Source organism: Melampsora larici-populina (assembly GCF_000204055.1).
Source record: "Melampsora larici-populina 98AG31 unplaced genomic scaffold MELLAscaffold_7, whole genome shotgun sequence".
NCBI classification, from domain to species: Eukaryota; Fungi; Basidiomycota; class Pucciniomycetes; order Pucciniales; family Melampsoraceae; genus Melampsora; species Melampsora laricis-populina.
Window position 1 is genome coordinate 1,072,860 of NW_006768771.1, and position 19,132 is coordinate 1,091,991.

The window sequence follows — 19,132 nt, forward strand, 5'->3', positions numbered from 1 at the left end:
GCTCAACACCATCCCATACCCTACCATTGTTTAAAATCAACTCACCTTCTCGAAATATTCACCCACCAGCCCAAACTTTTTAACCCCATCAATGTACCTTTACTGGGGTATCACACACCTACCCTACGTCAACATCCTACCCTCTTCAACACTTTTCAACCAATTCATTGCCACATTACACCACGTTGACACCATGTACATCAGTCTTCAAACCTCGCGATCAATCATAACACCCTTCACCAAATTTCTCACCACCTCTAAAAACAGGTTGTTCGCTACTCATTGGAAAGTTAATCCGACCTACTATAATTTCATTCGATCAATACCTCTTACAAAACCCACACAACATCCGAATCTACCCAAAACACCATGTTTTTATGTTCTACCCTTTTAATATATACAAATCTGACGCAACCAAAACCCTTGCTCTATTTCATTTTACCCCTTCGGAATCCAAATCAACCCTCCATACCTCCAGATCACTCAATCCACCCTACCTACCTACCTCAAATCATTGACCGGAAAAACTCCCGACCTACACCAGTCTTCCCCAGCTGAATCATCTCCTAATCTTCGATTGTTTAAACAAGTGTACATTTCAACTACACTTTCAATGTTCCGTTCACCATGTTACCACTATTGAATCCCAACATATCCTCACCAATCTGTCATCGCTTACACCACCATCTCCCCCACTAATCAAGCCACTCCCTCCCAGCCCAGAATCCAACAATCCTTCGTACTTGCAAGATACAATTCCAATCAATCGACCGTGCTATGAGTAGACCCAAAAAATCCAAAAGAATTTTCATACTGAAAAAATAAACTGTGGCACGCTTACCATATCACATACTGTAATTCCTCCGAATCTTGCACCACACTAACTAAATACACAGAAGTATCACATTCACCTAACCCAATGTAGAAACACCATTAGACACATCTCACCATCTCAATTATTGTCGTCAGCCCCTTGCCTCCACCCCAACAGAATCATCACTTTCATTATTTCTTTGTCTCGTCCTTTGCCTGTTATTTCCAAATCTTCTGTATCATATCTGCTGGACTCCATCCCTTGCAGTCGAATATCTGATGGGGCAGCCTAGCACCCGTGGAAGCCGTTGGACAAAGCGACCAAAACGTGTTGCTCGCAATGAAAATGGCGAGTTATCTTCTCTATATCATTTTTTCAAAGTAGTCCCACGTTGTGGATACATTCTAATTTTTATCATATTGTTTCAGAGGTGCAGAAAAGTAGGAGTGATGAGGAATCAGACACGTCATCATCATCATCATCATATCAAGGTGAGTTACAATTTCATTCCTTATTTCGCTGCCTACTAGAATCCATTTCCCCTGACCATCCTCTGTCGCATCACTCACAGAAGAATCTGATTCAGACACGAACGAATTTGACCAAGAGGCCGACTCTCAAGATGGTAAATACTTTACATTCCCTGTGTCTCTCAATTGACTAATCTCACTTCACTTTCTTGTAGACGAACCCCAGGATGTGCCAGTCAATAAGCCAAAGAGGCGAAGCACCCGCCGAAAGCTAGCCAGCAAACCAAACAAGATACCTAATCAAGAAGCAGAATTCCCCGTCCCCGAGAGTTCTGTTGATCCTGTGGATGTCAATGGATTGCCTGTCCCCAAAACACCTACCACCAAGCCGACCCTATTTAATTATAAGGACCTTGCGGCCGATTGGACTGAAGTTGAGCTCGAACACTATCTAGCATGCGCCAAACCCACCGGTCACAGTCGAATCCCGCCTCTCATCCTGTATGAAGCCAGGGCTCTCGAAGAAGAACTGACAACACGGTTGAAAGTGTTGAGCCTTGCTGGGGGCATTACATATGACACACTCCTATACGGCGTGTTGAGTCATTTGATGTTTTCCGTACTAAAGACTTTGGGTCTGATGGTTGGCTTTCTCTGCAGCCATCGTGCAGCACGCAAGCAAGACATATCGCCCTACCACCTCTTCCGGAAATACAGCTTGGCTGCCACGGTTGACAACATAAGCAAGTAATTCTGACATTTACCTCATGATGTGACACACCAAGCTAAAAAGTGTCTTTCCAACGCTCTTTAGTGCCTCAGACAGTCTCAAAAAGCGGTGAACAACTCAGTCCAGAGGAATCAAAACCTCTCGCCACTTACAACGACAAAGTATGTGCGGTTTGGAAAGAAGTCAAGGAAACACCAGATGTTGTAATTTTCCAAAAGACCCTCTTCGATCGCATCACCCTTGTGATCTCAAATGATCCTGCTCACCTTCAACCGCATGAACTACTAACTGCTGAAGAAGAAGAACATTGCCCGGTCTTTGAAAGACTCATAAACGTCAAAAAGGTCAAAGATCATCTGGCCTTGAGCCGGCACGCAACTCATAGGGCGGAGTATCAAGCGAAAGGGATTGAAACAATTGAACAAATACACTCTTCAGTAGGCCTTCATCTTTCAATACGTGGCTTTCACCCACACTAATTTCGCACTCTCTAAATTTCAATCTCAGCTTGAAGCGGCTCATAAAGCATACGGAATGCATTACCACCTCATGGCAGCCTCTTGGAACCCTACAACAACCAACCCTTCGGCAGGCTGGAATAAGGAATTCAGCTCAGATCACGTGTACCTGGCTGCATATTCTGCTCCTAATCATCTCCTTGAGAGATTTGATCATTATTCTACCCGACGCGATACTTCGAACCAGAAGCCAAATCCTCCTGGAGTCAGTCCAAATGACCAGTTACAAAAAGATTTTACGTTGGAATTGAATCAGCTGGTTTGTAAGTTCTCAACTCCAGTCTGAACCTATTACATATGTAGGGTCATGGCCACTGACCCTACCTGTCATGATATTAGTAAAGCACCTCGAAAAAGTCGATCCCAAGCTCATAAAACCCCGAGTCCACAACCATCCCAAAAGGCGCAACTGTGATGTTGAATTGCGAACTACAAGCTTCCCCAATGGTATCAAGCTTGCTGTGCATCAAACAAGCGACTCCAAGGTTACCGCTGAGATGCTCTCAGCGGGCCCTGCAGCCATCATGAATGATAAAGACCTTATGCAGACTTGGTACCAGGACATATTAGCTCGACGTTACACGGTCAAAGCCGAACCTCCCGCTGCCACCAACAAGACCCAATCCATGTTGTAGTGCACTTATTTGTGGTTGAAAGTACTTAATAAAGCCCTCATTTGACACACTTGATATTCATGCATTTGTCATAGTACCGTTCGGTCATTTAGATTACTTGCTCAGCAGAATATGAGCATCATACTACCATCCGTGATTCGAGCAAATGCCCCGTCGAAGTACAAGCTGAGGCAGCCCCGACAACCAGGCTGCATGGCCCCACCCCGTGTCACTTTCGTGTCAGTTAACCTAAGTAAATACAACCAACAATTCCTCACCAACCTCTAGCCAATCTCACCAAACTTGCCCAATCTCACCAACCCTAACCCGAAAGCAATCGTTCCTCAAAGTGAATCAACCCAAATTGGCTTTTGACACAGGTTCGATATACGTATAGAGAAACCATCTTTCCAATTCGGTCCGATGTTCCTACTCGATCTCGATTCTTGATAAGTTTGGCTTTACTGGTATATCTCTCACTCTGATTGATAACTTTTATTTAGGATGCTCAAAACTTCATTCCATCCACGGATCGATCCACGGTGTACTAGGTCATATGGTTGGGTGTTGATCATATCAGAACACGTGAGTCTCTTAATTGGTGGATTAGAAAAAGTTATGCTTCGCTCAACTTGTTTCATCAACCATCCAAAATAACTTTCCGTTTCCAATCAAGCAAACCATCTTCGATGACGGATAAGATTTAATTACTGCCCTCATTCATATTACTGCAAACGCCTGAATAATCAACAAATATCCAAGGTTTGTTTCATTTCTCTACGTTCTTATATTTTCCGAAAAGATATCCCTTCATGATCAATCAATGCCTCACGATTCATTTCTCTTGGCCGGATCCCTGAGAATGATTCATGGGAATGAAGTCAAAGCACCCGGATGTGCTTGGACTTCATTAATGCACCCAATTGATCTCTGCTGGCTCCATGCTGACCACCTCATTCTTGCGCTTCATCACCCCCACACATAGGCCGAAAACTCGCCCATAATGTCAAAGTAATCATAAATCAATTTGTGCGTGCTTGCCTCCTTTCATATTTATCAAAATCAACCTACGCTGATAAGCAACGCCTGCCTTGATGTCATTTGAAACCTGATCATACAAGATATAGCAAATTGAATCGCGACACGACAACCAATTCATGCCGGTGTGGATCATATCGGAACTTGTGCACTTGTTGAGTGCCAAACCAAAACCAACAGCCCTTGCCTTATGTTCATTGACCAAAATCATCAAAATGACTGACTAACCCTTTCATCTTTGGTTTAGACGTAAAACAAAAAGTGAATCAATTTGTGGAAATTGTAATCAAGTCGTGATGTAGAATCAAATTTATATTTTTCACTTGAAATCGTTCATCCCACTTGGATTGGTGGTTTGTGTAGAAAAGTTAGTTCTACACCTTGAGTCAAGGATCATCAAAACTACCCCAAAGTCTTTGTTTACAGCTCAAAGTAAGTGATCGATTGTTACAATAATTGCTTGATTGTCTATTGATTTTGCTTGTTTGTTTTTTATCTTTTGGTTAGAGGTTTGAATATCAAGTTCAAGGTAACAGTGTAAAGTCCGATCGACTTGTTCAGTCTCCACTTTGTCAGAATTTGACCCTACGTGGTTAATCCCTTAAACTGTTGATCCTAGGAACTGACTATCCTGTTCTAACGGGTTTTTCAGTTTCAAAATGCGTTTTCATTTCAAAGATCAATCTGCTGATACCATAGTCAACCTTGATGTTCAAACTTCAATGTTCGATTTTGGGAAACATGTATGAAACTCAACGTACGTAGTAAAGTTAAAGGTGAGTGTTTGACTCTGAATTGCTAAAGATTGACAATTGAGAAGTTGATATCCAATTGTTTGTTTAATTTTTACGAATCGGGGTGAGTAACTTGACCACATCACAACCTCAAGGTTTGATCGAAGCCACTGGAGTGATACCCAGCGTCAATCAGTTAATAATATCTAATATTATCATTATCGACTTTGACCTCTTCCATTTCTGCTCCTGTTTGATGACCTATATCAAAGGTCAACCTTGATACATCCAAACTGAATTAATCATTTCCACCAAATGATTAATAACTTGTATCACTGCTTATCACTCCTTAGGAAATGGCTTATGACGTGAACATTATCCTAAAGGTAAGTGTTCTTCGATCGAACGGCATCCTTGATTATTCCCGCCTGAACTAATATCACTGCTTATCCTCATTTAGGAAATCAGTTACGAGGTGAAGTCAATATATTATCCTGCTGGTCAGTGTTTTTCTTCATTATATGTAGAACAATCAGTAGCAACAATGCACTATCTAACCCGACAGATCTAGCTAATCTTGTGACCTTTCCATGAATACTGGCCGTGGTTAATTTCATCATGGATCGATGTATTGATTAGATAGACCAGCGAGGTGATCATGTCCTGACAGGATGAAGGGAATGATAACCTCGTGTGACGCTTTCAGTTTTTACATCAGGTATTTTAAACTGACGGGGTGTAAACTGGTCCAATAAGATCAAATCAATATGGCATCCAGATGCAGATGTCAGATCGGCGCTTCTCGGGCCGTTATCTTTGATTAAGGATGCCAATCATTTCCGTATTTAGATTGGCCCCCGTACCCCTTCCAAGTATCTTTGGAGATACTCGGAGGTCCTCCACACATCCACCCAGTTCTTGTTGACGCAGAGCGGGCCCTTGGTGGTATGTGAGGGTGCGTCATTCAGGTTACCTGCTACGTGTTACTGACTCAGTTTTCCATATTTCAGTCAGATTATATAAATCTTCGCCTCTTTACTTCTCGTGCGAAATTTTAGTATGGCCGCTAGTTCTCGTAATCGTAACCTTGTCGTTCACAATTCAGGTAACCTGCTACGCGTTTCTGACTCAGTTTTCCATCCTTCAGTTAGATTATGTAAATCTTTGCCTCTTTATTTCTTGTGCGAACTTTTAGTATGGCCGCTAGTTATCGTAATTGTAACCTGGTTGTTCACATCCATGTGTGGTGTACCAGAGTACATTTGGGTAGACTTCAGGTAGCTCCATATATCAAGACTCATGTCCCCTAGACTTGGCACAAGTCTAACTCTGACTTTTTAGCTCCGCCAATGTTGTAAGATAATCAGATCTTAAAGATGACCTATTCATATATGCAAGTGACTAAATATTTAAAATTATCTACTTCCCCATGGTTACGTAAAATAAGATATGTAGACTAAGAGACTCCGGATGAGTTCCAAAGGTGCCAGTAGTAAGGTAAAGGTTCTTAGCATTGAGTTCGAGAACTCAATGCCCACGATTAGTCCCGATTAGTAATATAAGGGTTTTTATTTTTGATTGCAGGATACCCGAGAGACCCAGGATGAGTTCCGATGGTCCCAGTTGTCGTAAGGCAAAGGATTTTGGATTTGATTCCCGGAAAACCGATTAAAATAACTTGGTCAGCAGCTGGAAACCTTTGACCATGCTGAACTAAGATGCAAGAATCATCTGATTATCCTTGCATCGTGTTGATATAGAGTGAATGTGTGAAATATAACCAGGTAAAGGCAAAATATAATGTTGTAATTTCAATAATTTTGACTTTGGATGAAAGGCAATAATGAGTTATGTATAATATCACGTGGGACCCCAGTAAATCTTATGAAAAGAGTTATTGATGGAATTATCAGCACAAGGCCATGTGCTTATTCAAAACTTGGTAAGTTAGGATAGTTTTATTGTCATGGCTGAACACATGTTTTTGTAAGTAAATCCATGTTGATATAGAGTGACTGTGTGAAATATAACCAGGTAAAGGCAAAATATAATGTTGTAATTTCAATAATTATGACTTTGGCTGAAGGTCCCACATGATATTATGTATAATATCATGTGGGACCTTCAGTAAATCTTATGAAAAGAGTTATTGATGGAATTATCAGCACAAGGCCATGTGCTTATTCAAAACTTGGTAAGTTAGGATAGTTTTATTGTCATGGCTGAACACATGTTTTTGTAAGTAAATCTATGTTGATATAGAGTCAGTAAATCTTATGAAAAGAGTTATTGATGGAATTATCTGCACAAGGCCATCAATAACTCTTATTCAAAACTTGGTATGTTAGGACAGTTTTATTGTCATACGGAAGACATGTTTGTGTAACTACAGGGTGATTATCAAAGGAAGAGCAGCAAAACCTTTTTTGCTTTTGCCTGATGGAAGTGTTACATAAACACAAAGGGGTTTCATAATTAGAGACAATCAATTATGAAACTCATCCAGTCTGTCTGTCTATAGGGATGGAAAATGCTAAGAAATACCCAATTATGTGAAAGGGTGTAGGAAATTAGCAATGCAGTTTTTAGTATTGCCTCAATTCCCTCCGCCTCACACATGTGAACAAAAACATAAGTTGATGTTTGACAACCCACTCAGGGTATGTTATAACTTTGATGCAAGACATGTAGGTTTGAAGACCTACCTGCTAGTGTCAATGTTGGTTATTTTAGTATTGCCTCAATTCCCTCCGCCTCACACATGTGAACACCAACCAGGTGTAAAGAGTGTGTTCCAAAGCTGCACAAAGTGTAGCCTGGCACCAAACATACAACAATCTTGACACAATCTTGGAAAAAGCTTTGCTAACACGTCGTGAGTGCAAAATTTGGACCCTGTGCTCAGGGTATGTTATAACTTTGATGCAAGACATGTAGGTTTGAAGACCTACCTGCTAGTGTCAATGTTGGTTACAATTGTTACAATCTGTACTAGAGAACATCAAAACATATGGTCAACTATGCAGTTCCAGTTGGGCGTAGTTGACTAACAAAGTGACATAGGTTTCACTGAGGTTACACCTGAAATATAAATTTATTTATATTTCAGGTGTTGCCCAACAAGATAAGTATCACTCTGCTGTTATCGTGCCTACTCACAGTGAATGAGGATTCACTGTGAGTAAGTTGCTGACCAAAAAGCTCAGTGAACACTCACTGGGCGGTGGTAATCCGCAAATATGTGAGATTAAATGAGACAGTGGTTCAGGTTAAAGTGGGTTAAAAGTTTCCTCAGGTGTATGATAAGTAATGACAGGGAACACGTGATCACCAACCACGTGAGATCAAATCAGATAGTGACAGACGAAGTAAGTGTTTGAACTACAAACTGAGTATAACCAAGTAAGTTGTTTCTCACATTGTTCATAGTCGTACTAAACCAGAAGGTTCAACCCAGGAGTCAGGTGTGAATGATGATTAATAAATAAGTATAACAATAAGTATCTTGTGGGGTGTGTTTTGTCGCACATCATAAATGTGCGAGTGCCCTCAAGAACAGGAAGTCTTGAGTGATTGTTGCAAATATTGATGAATGTTTGCAACAATCAAATGGTTTATGCACTGCTGCATAAATTGTTCATGAGCAATGAGATATGATATCATTGCACAAAACACAAAACACAAAACACACATCACATTCCACTAAGTAAGCTATTCCATGATTAGATTTCTCAAATCTGGGGACCTAAACACATCTTTGATAATACAAAGATGCAAATTTCTCAGTTTATTATACTAATGAACTTGGTAAGAAACCTAAACCATGTATGGATTTCTCAAAAATGGGGACCCAAATAAAATTTTTATATTACATTCATGTGAATTTTTATAATAATTAGTATATAAGCATAATTATATGCTTAATAATCATTGCCCAAGACTTCACCATTCATGTCATAGAGATGGTCATACCAATGGTCTTCTTCTTCCTCATACAAGTCCGGCTCCTCAGCTCGAATTACAGGAGCACCCCCCAATATATTCCACTCCGCCTCTGCCCATCCACATACCCTCCCCCAAGACATCTCCAAGGCCTCATCGAGTTCGGCACAACCGGCCAGATCTCCGCGAGTCTCCTGAAGCTCATGGTGGAGGTCGCGGCTCCAATTCTTCCACAGCTTGCAAGATCTCCTTGAGATGATGGTGTATAGGGACCTCTTCCTGGTCCGGCAGGCTGCGTCGTTTTCTGAATCACCAGCCAGGTTAGAGTTGTTCCTCGATTCAATTTAAACGTGAAAATTTAAACGTGAAATTGTACTTGCCTTCTTCTATTTGTGTCTTAAAAGACATGATTCGTTCATGATATTCATTTGCCCAACCGATCATCTGTCGGACTTCCCTGGCAATTCGTCTCAGCTCCTCAAGAGCACTCCTTTGCAGGAGGGTTGCATCTATACCAGCTCTAAACTTGTCAGCATGTTCACCAAGCTCGTCTTCATTCACCTCACCCCTATTCCAGAAAGCATCCTCTAATGACATCTGCATAACGAATCCCAGCTCAGGGAGTTGAACGCGTGTTGCCCTTGGAAAATCGGTATGGTACTTTAGAACTTTGCGCTCATAGGTTTGATACTTCACACGTAGGTTAGCCGTCTTCTTGCTGAGTTGACGCGCATTGTATTGCGCATGTCGCTGCCCTATCAAACAAATAATGGATATATAATAAATATATCTGTCACTATATATATTACAACACTTACCAGTGTTATGATGACGACGTAGCCTGGATTCGATGAGGCCTACTTTGGCCTCATAAAGGTTGCTTCGTGCAATAGATATGGCTATAAGGGCATTAGTTTTGCTGTCTGTTTTTGAAAGTCAAAAAGCACCGTTAGCACGGTTCATTTTCATTCAAAGTATATGAGAGTTACCAGTAGCTCCAGCCAAAGCTCTAAATGCAGGACCTCCTAGGGCCGTTGCCACACCCTCAATTTGCTCTTCTACATCTGCAACAGTAGCAGGTAGGGCCATGAGGTCATTGTTGTCAGCGTATGTTTGGGCTCTACTTCGGGTTGCTTGTATCGCCCTGAGTCGTTCACTGAGGTTAAGAAACAGAGTGAAACATCAATATATACAAGGGGATTGATACAAAGCGCGTCTTAACTCACCGAGCCCCTATGAGCTCCTCCTCTAACCCGAGCAACAGAGCAATCATTTCTTGTTTCCGACTTTTCTGCTCGTTCATTGCATCTAGCTGATGAGCTTTTCTTGTGTTCCACAAGTTCTCAAAGAATCGAGCATCATGGCCAGGGTACCCTTGAGCTGGGGTCTCAAGGGTTCGGAGTGTCACCTGAGCGTCTTGAAGTCTTGCTCGTACCTCTTTCTTTCTGCGTACAAGATTGCGCGCTGAGATCCCACTTTAAGTATTTTGAATGAGGAATTGGAAGGCATAGGAAGACGCACCTGCATGATGACGGCGATGGATGTTGCAGTGGTCTGCCTTCATGCTGATAGCATTGACTCGATGTTGAGACGTTGAATAACGTAGAGGTGCCACAAGTGGAGTCAGATCCATCCAGTTTCGTTCACAACCCTCGCCATCGGAAAGGCCAAAACCTATGTTGAGCCTGGGATTCCAGAGGAGCTGGCAAGCCCAGCGATGAACGTATGCGTGAAAGACACTTGTTCCGAACTTTAGTCTTCCAATCTGCCGTTCTTCATCAAACATTTTGCGCTAGTCTAATATATCAGCATTCAATACCATCATTGATTCAATCATTCAATCCGTTGTGCTAACCTTTATAATCCCATTCTCCATCGTACATCCTATGTCATACAGAAAGCAGATCCGCTGTGGAACCAGACCAAGATCATTTGTGATATCCAAAATCCACTTGATCAAGGTATAGCTATAATAGAGTCTAATGTCAATTATACAAATCAAACATACCAGCAGTATGTCAGTCTGCTATCACGGGTAAGATTCCAAAAAAAACTGATACTGACTTCTCTCCGCTTTGAAAAATGTTGATATATCGAAGCGGGTGGTCATGACGACAAGTCATCGCCATGAGCCCTGTTTCATCACATCCGGCCCAGTGGCCCTTACCACGAGTGTCGTTTCCTGCTGTATGTTGGTCCGCACAGGCGTGCTGCATAGGATAGAATGATATTAGCAAAACATGGATCCAGTAGGGTTATGATTGATATCATGTATCTTACAAAGTCATCGTCCGAAAGACCGGAAAGCCGTTGTTCCATTTCTTTGACTTGCTCATCCGGAATAAAAAGCTTAGGCATTTTTGTTGCCGTCTTTGCTGCTTTGGTTCCGGCGGTTATATGCCTTCGATGTTGGAAATTTCCATCTAGGCAAACGATGATGTCCGGCTCAGATACGATTAGACCACTCTTGACCGGAGGACCAAAGCACCGCGGACAGTTCTCGGCTAACTTGTCCTGGGTGGTCATATGAAGTTCGGCGTCGAGGGCGGATTCAGTTTTGGTGAGCATCAATCGATAGGTGTCTATTGCCCATGACAAAGGTGTGTGCCATTGTTGAGGCTAAAAAAAGGACAATGTTAAGACACAAGTCAGAAAAGGAATGTGTTTCAATTCTATACTGACTAAAATCACATACCTGATCACTCTTTGTGAGCATGAGTGGATTGAACGCGTCGAGATACTCATCCAGGCCTCGAGCAAATGGGCCCACACGTGTGGTACAGTATTTCCATATAACATGGTAGAAACGTAGGAGGCGGATAGAAAATGCTGTCACGGGGTACTTTGGTGATCCGCCTATGTATCCCATGAGGATAAGCCTTGTTAGATCACTTTTGTGACATCGACAAAATCAAATGGTAGCCTTCCGCCTGACTTACGAGCATTGGGTGGGGTAGTATGGTGATCAGTGATAGATTCAGGAACTACATAGCTTTATTTGTTACATAATTGATGCTTACATAAGATGTCGATGAGATCGATATTTCTTTCACGCCATTGACTAGGTGGGCAGTTACACAAAGGCTTGTGATCGAAGTCCCACACTTCCGGATTCCCCCATTCAGAAGTCTTCAGATGACATTCGATGTAGGCATCATACATCTCTTGTGATGAGCGTTCCAAGAGGAGATTGCATTGTCGTCGCTCTTCTTCAATTCGTTCTCGATTGTCGTCGCTCTTCTTCAATTCGTTCTCGATAAATCTCCTCAATGAAAGCAGGTTGCGGAAGGTCATCGGCTAATTCTTCATTAGTCATATCGTGGGGTATTGGAGGTGCCCGCCGGGTGTGTGCGATAACAGCAGCGAGCCTACGTTGAAAATGTGCCTTTTGTAAAGGGGTCTTGGGAGGTTTGAGCCAATAAGGCTTTTGGGGTCGAAACGTTTGGTGCTTTCCTTTGAACCGAGACATCTGAAAGGAAAGCGTGAGTACGATGGAAAGTTGAAATCGATGGGGGCTGGAAGGGGTTCTATTGATGAGGGATGTAGCAAGAGGCAGGAAAAGATGAGGCGACATACTTGAATGAAATTTCACCTATGTGAAATACTCAACCTGTGAAACACTTAAATGTAGATGGAGGATCTGAAATCAAATCGCAATTGTATTCTATATGACTCTGCATCGATCAAAGTGTACTTGGTAGAGTCAGATGAAGATTGACCTTTGAAGCGGTAAACTTGAGAATTGAGTCCAACATATGATGTGACGTGCCAATGATTTAATCGTCTCCATGAAAAGCTCCATGAAAAGTATATGTAATATGATGTATTACTCGAGTATCACTAATCAGAATCTGAAACAAGATCAATTTCTACAGGAGGGCCGCGATGGTACAAGCAAGGATAACTTTTCACCAATATAGGTATGATACAATCTTCGAACATCTTGAAAAAAGGGGTGAACTTGTGAAACCAGGCCTTCGCCGCTGGGTGCGCCAGATTGTGCCACTCTGACCAGGGCTCAGGGATAGGGAGGACAGTGGGAGGTGAAAAAAGCAAGAGAGACAAGAAGTGGACACTTTTTTTATCATAACAGAGGAAAATAGGGGTATTATCATTCACCGAACCGTCAAGTGGCAAAGCTGAAAAGCTTTGATCTTCACCATATACACAGAAAACCCTTTTGTATGTTGTTGCAATGATATACAACATTTGCGCCGAATTGAGCCATAATGCAGGAGTGTCAAGTACTTCTTCTCTTTCAGTTTGGATGGCCTTGATATGCTCGTTGACATCGCCGTCACCACGTTTTCGTGCTTCGAAATGTGAATTGTAGAAGTCGGGCCTTGATTGCAGTTCACCTATGAGATCTTCACGCACTGAATGCCAATTGTCTTCAGGTTGACCCAGGCTGATTGCAATCGCACGATAACCACAATGCCCATCCGGAGCGGGGTCAGTCACCGAGTTCACGTACTTGTGTAGCCAATGTGGAACACGTTGGTCCTGAGAGAAAGCACCTTAGTTGGTCATAGTAGATACTTGAGGCAAGTCTAGTGTGTGAAGCTTGACGTACACACTTTTTTGTTACGCGCACGTAGGGATCGACGAGTTCCAGCTAGTGATATTGAGTCAGGAACAATAGGGGTCTGGCGGGTCACACGGCGAATAGGAGGTGCTTGAACAGGTATAGCCTTGGGTGGTTCACACTATACAGTCTATAGGTCAGCGGATGTGTCAAGACATTCAAATGGTACAATTAGATGCTGAAGACTTACACTTGTTGTGACTGGTGGGCGAATGGTGACTTCGGTGGTTTCAGCTGTGGCAGTAGCGTTTTCATCTTCCTCATTCGGGCTTGTAGGGGGTAGGGGTGGAATCAGAGAATCTAAATTGGTAGAAGTAGCATTTCCATCTTTCTCAGTTGGGCTTGTGGGGGGTAAGGGTGGTATCAGAGAATCTAAATCAAAGCTTTCGTCTGGGTCATGGTCTACAAAGTCAATTGTGAGAGGTGGGAGGGATGGCTATGTTACGCAATGTATCAACGATCTCTCTAAAATCATATTGACCCCATCAACAGTAGTGACTCACCAAAGGTTCTGGGGCTGGTTCCGCCTGGGGTAACGAAATGGACCTTGTGGATGAAGGCTACAATGGGTCGATCAGGTTTGGGATTCCAAAATAACTAGAATATCGATAGGATCTCACCATCATTGGGGTCGGGGGCTCAAGAGTGTCATGGATGACGCTTGGACTACGTGAGGGCTGCAGGGAGTGATCATTGTTAGTGCGATATATTGACACCTTGTACTTGAAATTTATTAGGTGGGATTTGATTGTACCATGGTTTCCGAATCGTAATCAACAAGGCACTTCATATCCAATGTGTTACTTTCACTTTCAGGTCTTGCATTTTTCATCGGGTAAGAAGTCACGATCAGAGGCAAGTGTGGCCTTTCGAGGATTTCAGAAGAGATGTTGACGTCTAGAGGTACCAGCGGCCGGATGGTTGGGGCAGCAGTAAGTTGTGGTGAAGCTGGGGTGACAGGTGGGGGGGAATGTTGGTGGAGCACTGCTGGGAACGGCTGTGCAGATGCCTTGGGTTTCTTGCGTTTCCGTTTCTTGACCAACGGGACAGTATGCTCCACAGAAGGTAGATCAATTGAAGGCTTGATATACCAGCTTGTCAGAAACGTGGAGAGCGAGTCCAAATATGAGAGAAGGACAGAGCTCACCAGCGTGGTAGAAGGGCCGGGGCCCATGGAGACATCGCTACGGGTTGAGATTGGCTCAATGTGTTCAACTGAGTGATGTGGTTGGAGGGCCGAGGCGTTATACTTCTCAAGGACTTGTTGAATCTCGGAAAGTGCTTTGGTGCGATCGAGAGGCGAAAGCTGGGATAGCTTGTTGGATATCTGGGAATAGATACATCATTGGCACTGTACAATGGGTATGGGCAGTGATCAAGAGTACTCACCAAACTCGAGCGTTGCTTGATGACAGTAAGGCTCTCCACTTTGGGGGTATGGGTCTATGTGATAAAAGTTTGAGTATTGCAATCAGCAACTAGTTTGAAGATAGAGATAAAGTGTAAACAACTTACTTCCAAACCCATAGGTCCATGGTTGTGATACGGATGCTTGATCTGGACCTTCCAGGTACCTATTGGGGGTAAACGGTTGGAGGTATTGGTGGACTTAACTAAATCCTGAAGGTAGCTGGGGGTTGTGGAAGCGGTGACCTCGTATGCATTGAAGGCAAAGGGGCAGTCAGTCTTCAGGGAGCATGAAGTCTCAGATGGCTTTGTCCCAGATCGATGGCATGCATATCGAATCTTGGTCTCCTTGTCAGTCGATCGTATGGTGATCTTGTAACCATTTGCTTCGGCATATGCTTGAAGTTTTTTCTTCATTTTGTCTTTGTTTGGTGCCTCGAAATCTGATGGAGGGGGTAGAAGAGTTGCAAGATGGTTTGATGAGGTGGGGAGAGAGGTGGAGAGATCCATGTCGTTTGGTGGTTTGTGGTTTGGTTGGAGGTAGGAGTGAATCAATTTAGAATTGGAAGTCACCAAATTGAAGGGAGGTGGGATTTCCGAGCTGATGGGGTTAGGGTATATGTACAGAATCACAAGTGGGTGGTTTGTTAAGAGTTTTGATCAGGTAGGTTTACCTTGAGGGTGAACGAGAGCTTAGGTTGGTATGCTTTTGTATGTGGGTGGGGAGTGAGTAGAGTGGTTGGTTTTGGATGGCGAGGTATAATGTACTTTGCTAAGGGTGGTAGGAATCAGGCTTGAAGGGGTTAGTGACTTTCAGAAGTGGTTGAATTTCTTGGATTGGGTGTAGCCGATGTCAGTTTGTAGTACACGGGTTGGTTTTGGTGGTGGGGTGGTAGGTCACGGTGAAGTGTGGTGAGATTTTGTACACTTTTGTATGTGGGTGGGTGGGGAGTTGGTAGAGTGGTTGGGGTTTGATCTATGTGGTGTAGCCAACGTCGGTTTGTAGTACACGTGGTAGTTTTAGAGGTGGGGTGGTAGAGTATGTATGAAGTGTGGTGAGGTTTTGTTACAAGGGTGGATGGTTTGATTGGGTCGATGTGTGTGCTGTGTTTCCCCCTTAAGGAAAAGTTTGACTTAGCCACTTTGAGATTACCCAAGAGGCTTCTCAAGATGGTGGATCATCTTGGCAGGGGGGATCGAACCACATTTGGTCATACGAGGCTCGTTATGACCCTATGCTATTCAGTATGAACGTGCACGTGCAGGTGGTCGGGGACCGGGCTGAGGGTCTTTCTATAAATACCCGCCAGGGCGGGGTTGGCTCGGAAGCTGGGCTGGTGTTTGGCTTGTTGCTCGGGGGTCGGTTTGCGCGGTCTCCAAGCCCGACAGGCCGGGGCTCATCCTGAGTCTTGGGGCCAGGCTATGGTTGAGACAAGACAGAAGCAACTACATGCCATTGTTTGATTTAATGACTCTCCTTCAATCATACCAAACATCCCCCTATCATCTCAGGACTCTTCCAACCATTGTTTATGAATTTGTGGCAAGCTTTGAAAACATCAATAAATGGATTCTCAACAAAAAAAATTACTACAATTCTACTGCTGCACTGACTGTTTTTCTATACATGCTAGGCTTTGCTTTCCATTTTCAAGGTCCCAATTACTACTGTTCTACATTTTAGACTAACTCTTTAAAAAAAGCTTTGTATAGTGTAGTGTGCCAGCTTTGCATGGGACACTATCTCAAATTATGATAAAGTTTTACATGATGATTCCAGGGAAATTGGATGCAGATATGATAATGAGAAATTCCTCAAGATGTGTATGTAAGAAGGAATATGAGAAGTCAAAAGTTTAATTAGACTGGCCTTTGATATCAAAAAGGATGGTTGTTGAGCAAGACCAATGACCAAAAGTAATATCCTGAAGTACTTTGGAATCTTGTTACATTTTTCAGAAAAGACACTTTGTGATTTCAGATTGTCCAAAATGATGGACTACAAATCAAGACTTCAAATTGAAAAAATGGTAGGGCCCCAAATCATTCTAGATGTAATGGTCCAGGCTACAAATATGTACAGGATATGTATATACACACATTATGAGCTTTGTATGTTTAGGTTGACATGTGTGAGGGGTGAGTATGAGCATAAGTTCAGAAATTTGGAGCCTAGATATATATTTCCAAATTTGCATTCCAAAGTTTGAACTTTAAAGTAGTTTCCCATTGTAGTAAAGATTTGGGGCCTTATTTCTAAATTTGAAAATAGGTCCAATTTTTCAACTGTCAATGCTCTCACATCCCTGTACTTCACTATATGAGGTATCACAAGGAACAGTACCAATTTTACCAAGTTGGGTAACAAACCATCATATTTATAGGATCCCACTATTTAGCGCCCCCTCGGCTGATATCCGGAGCCCCCCGGGTTTTCACCAAAACCCGTGTGACCCGCTGACACCCGACTATTTTCAGCCTATATTTCGCACAGTCGGACCTTGGGGGCTCCTCAAGGGCTCTCTAAGAGGGCGCAAACTCGCAAATAGAGCCCCTGATTAATTCTTAATTGACCTGTTTGGTGCCCTTCCATCCTTGATGGGGCAACAAAACTTTATTAAAACAAATAAAAGGGCGCCCAAGTTCTTTCGCGCCCGGACCGGCCCCATTACTGCACAGACATTGGCTCCTCAAGTAAGGGACACATACCCATAATAGCAACTTCCGTCTCTGAAGCTCAAAATATCACCCAATTGCTCAATCACCCATATTTCACCTCATTCTTCATTTAATCATCAAATCCCCTTCTCTATGCCTCATTAACAACCGTCGGATACCGGTGAACGCAATCCGAACTCCCCCTCCAAAAAATTGGACCATCCTACGTTGAATGAAACAGATTCTATGATGAGCGAACTAAGGTCCCTATCATTAGGAAGCTCAATCAAATGGTCTAACTCAAATCATGACCAAGATGATGAATGGATTCAACAACAAAATCAAAGAGCTCTACAACCCAATCAAAGAGCTACGGGAAGAAGCATACTCAATCGAAACGTACGGTTAGTTGGAACCTTCGGAAAAAGTCACAAGCTTCCGAGTACTGAAATACAATGTGACATTGGACCACCTTCCAGTGGCTGCTCTTTGGGATCTAACCCTCACCTCCCATATCCTCCCATGTATTGCTGAAGCTGACAGATATCTTCATCTTTACTTCCTGTGCGTATGTAGTATACCATGAAGGACTATTCAATGAACATCACTCATCAATTGCCTTTCGTCATGCTCATATGGTAGCGTTATCAGCCCCTTTATTGCTTGTGAGACTGGGTCTTGCTCTGTACAAAAAAACTGCTCAAATCATCCGCATTTCATTCCACTTGAATTGAGAGGCTTTAAAACTGATTTGCTGTTTTTTACGCATTTCTAAACCTTCAAGGTGCAATGAGCGAGATCATAGACGAAGAGCTAACAAGCAACGGGGCACAAAGAGTAGGTTAGATAGGAATGGGTGACGATGTCAAGTGCAAGTATCGAGCACAATTGAATTTGTGGCCTCACAGTCACTAGTCTGTCTCTTATGTTGTACACTCTACTCTATACTTGTGTTGCCTTTTGTGTTTGTTTTTGTAGCTCTCCTGTCCTACTCGTTCGTTTCGACTTTCTAGCTCTTTTAGCTTTCTAGTTCTGATTCCTATATCTGATGTTGTATCTCTCCCTCAATTCTTCCTTATGTTGTATGAACCCCCTAAATCTATGTATACCTTCCTTGAGTTTAGGATACATATATGCCATGGTCTTGTGTACTCAAGTGCAATAGTGGCTCGTCGGACGCTATAGTGAACTGAGAAACTCTGCTCTCCCCTCGACATAGTTTCTTAGCTTCTATCCTTATACTTGGACTGTACATATACGTAGCGTGTACAAAACAAAACGGCGAGGTCAATGGACATTGGAGGATGAGTAGGGGGCAATTTTATTTGAGGAGGAAGGCCGATTTTTTCAAACAAGGAGCCCTGTTTGAAAAAAGGGGCAGCTAAATTGTTTGTAGCCTGGTGTCCGACCCGAGAGGGGGCGCCGGATACTGCTCCGAGGGCTCTAAATAGTGGGATCCTATTTATAAAGTTCATTGATTCCCTTTATCCATTGTTATGTACAAGATTGACCCAGAGTAGCAAACACACTTGGTAGGAAGATATGTTGAGGTAATAGTGAGAAAGACAAACCTACATTCAATGCTTTTGAATAGATACCAAAAAAGTCAATAATAACAACAC

General features: G+C 42.8%; 2 protein-coding genes across 2 annotated transcripts; both read right to left on the reverse strand.

The window, feature by feature from the left end:
* Positions 1–8,838: 8,838 nt before the first annotated feature.
* On the reverse strand, positions 8,839–10,387 carry MELLADRAFT_95223 (uncharacterized protein; the record flags this gene model as incomplete). The annotated part of the gene is made up of 6 exons (XM_007406938.1): positions 8,839–9,193; positions 9,237–9,615; positions 9,679–9,783; positions 9,850–10,016; positions 10,087–10,301; positions 10,382–10,387. 6 exons carry the CDS (start codon positions 10,385–10,387, stop codon positions 8,839–8,841), a joined length of 1,227 nt encoding a protein of 408 aa, XP_007407000.1.
* A 2,313-nt stretch (positions 10,388–12,700) lies between these two features.
* MELLADRAFT_95224 (uncharacterized protein) lies at positions 12,701–15,362 on the reverse strand (the record flags this gene model as incomplete). The annotated part of the gene is made up of 8 exons (XM_007406937.1): positions 12,701–13,363; positions 13,438–13,566; positions 13,636–13,847; positions 13,949–14,042; positions 14,200–14,526; positions 14,593–14,772; positions 14,835–14,888; positions 14,961–15,362. The coding sequence occupies 8 exons, from the start codon at positions 15,360–15,362 to the stop codon at positions 12,701–12,703; spliced, it is 2,061 nt and encodes a 686-aa protein (XP_007406999.1).
* Between the last annotated feature and the right edge of the window lie 3,770 nt (positions 15,363–19,132).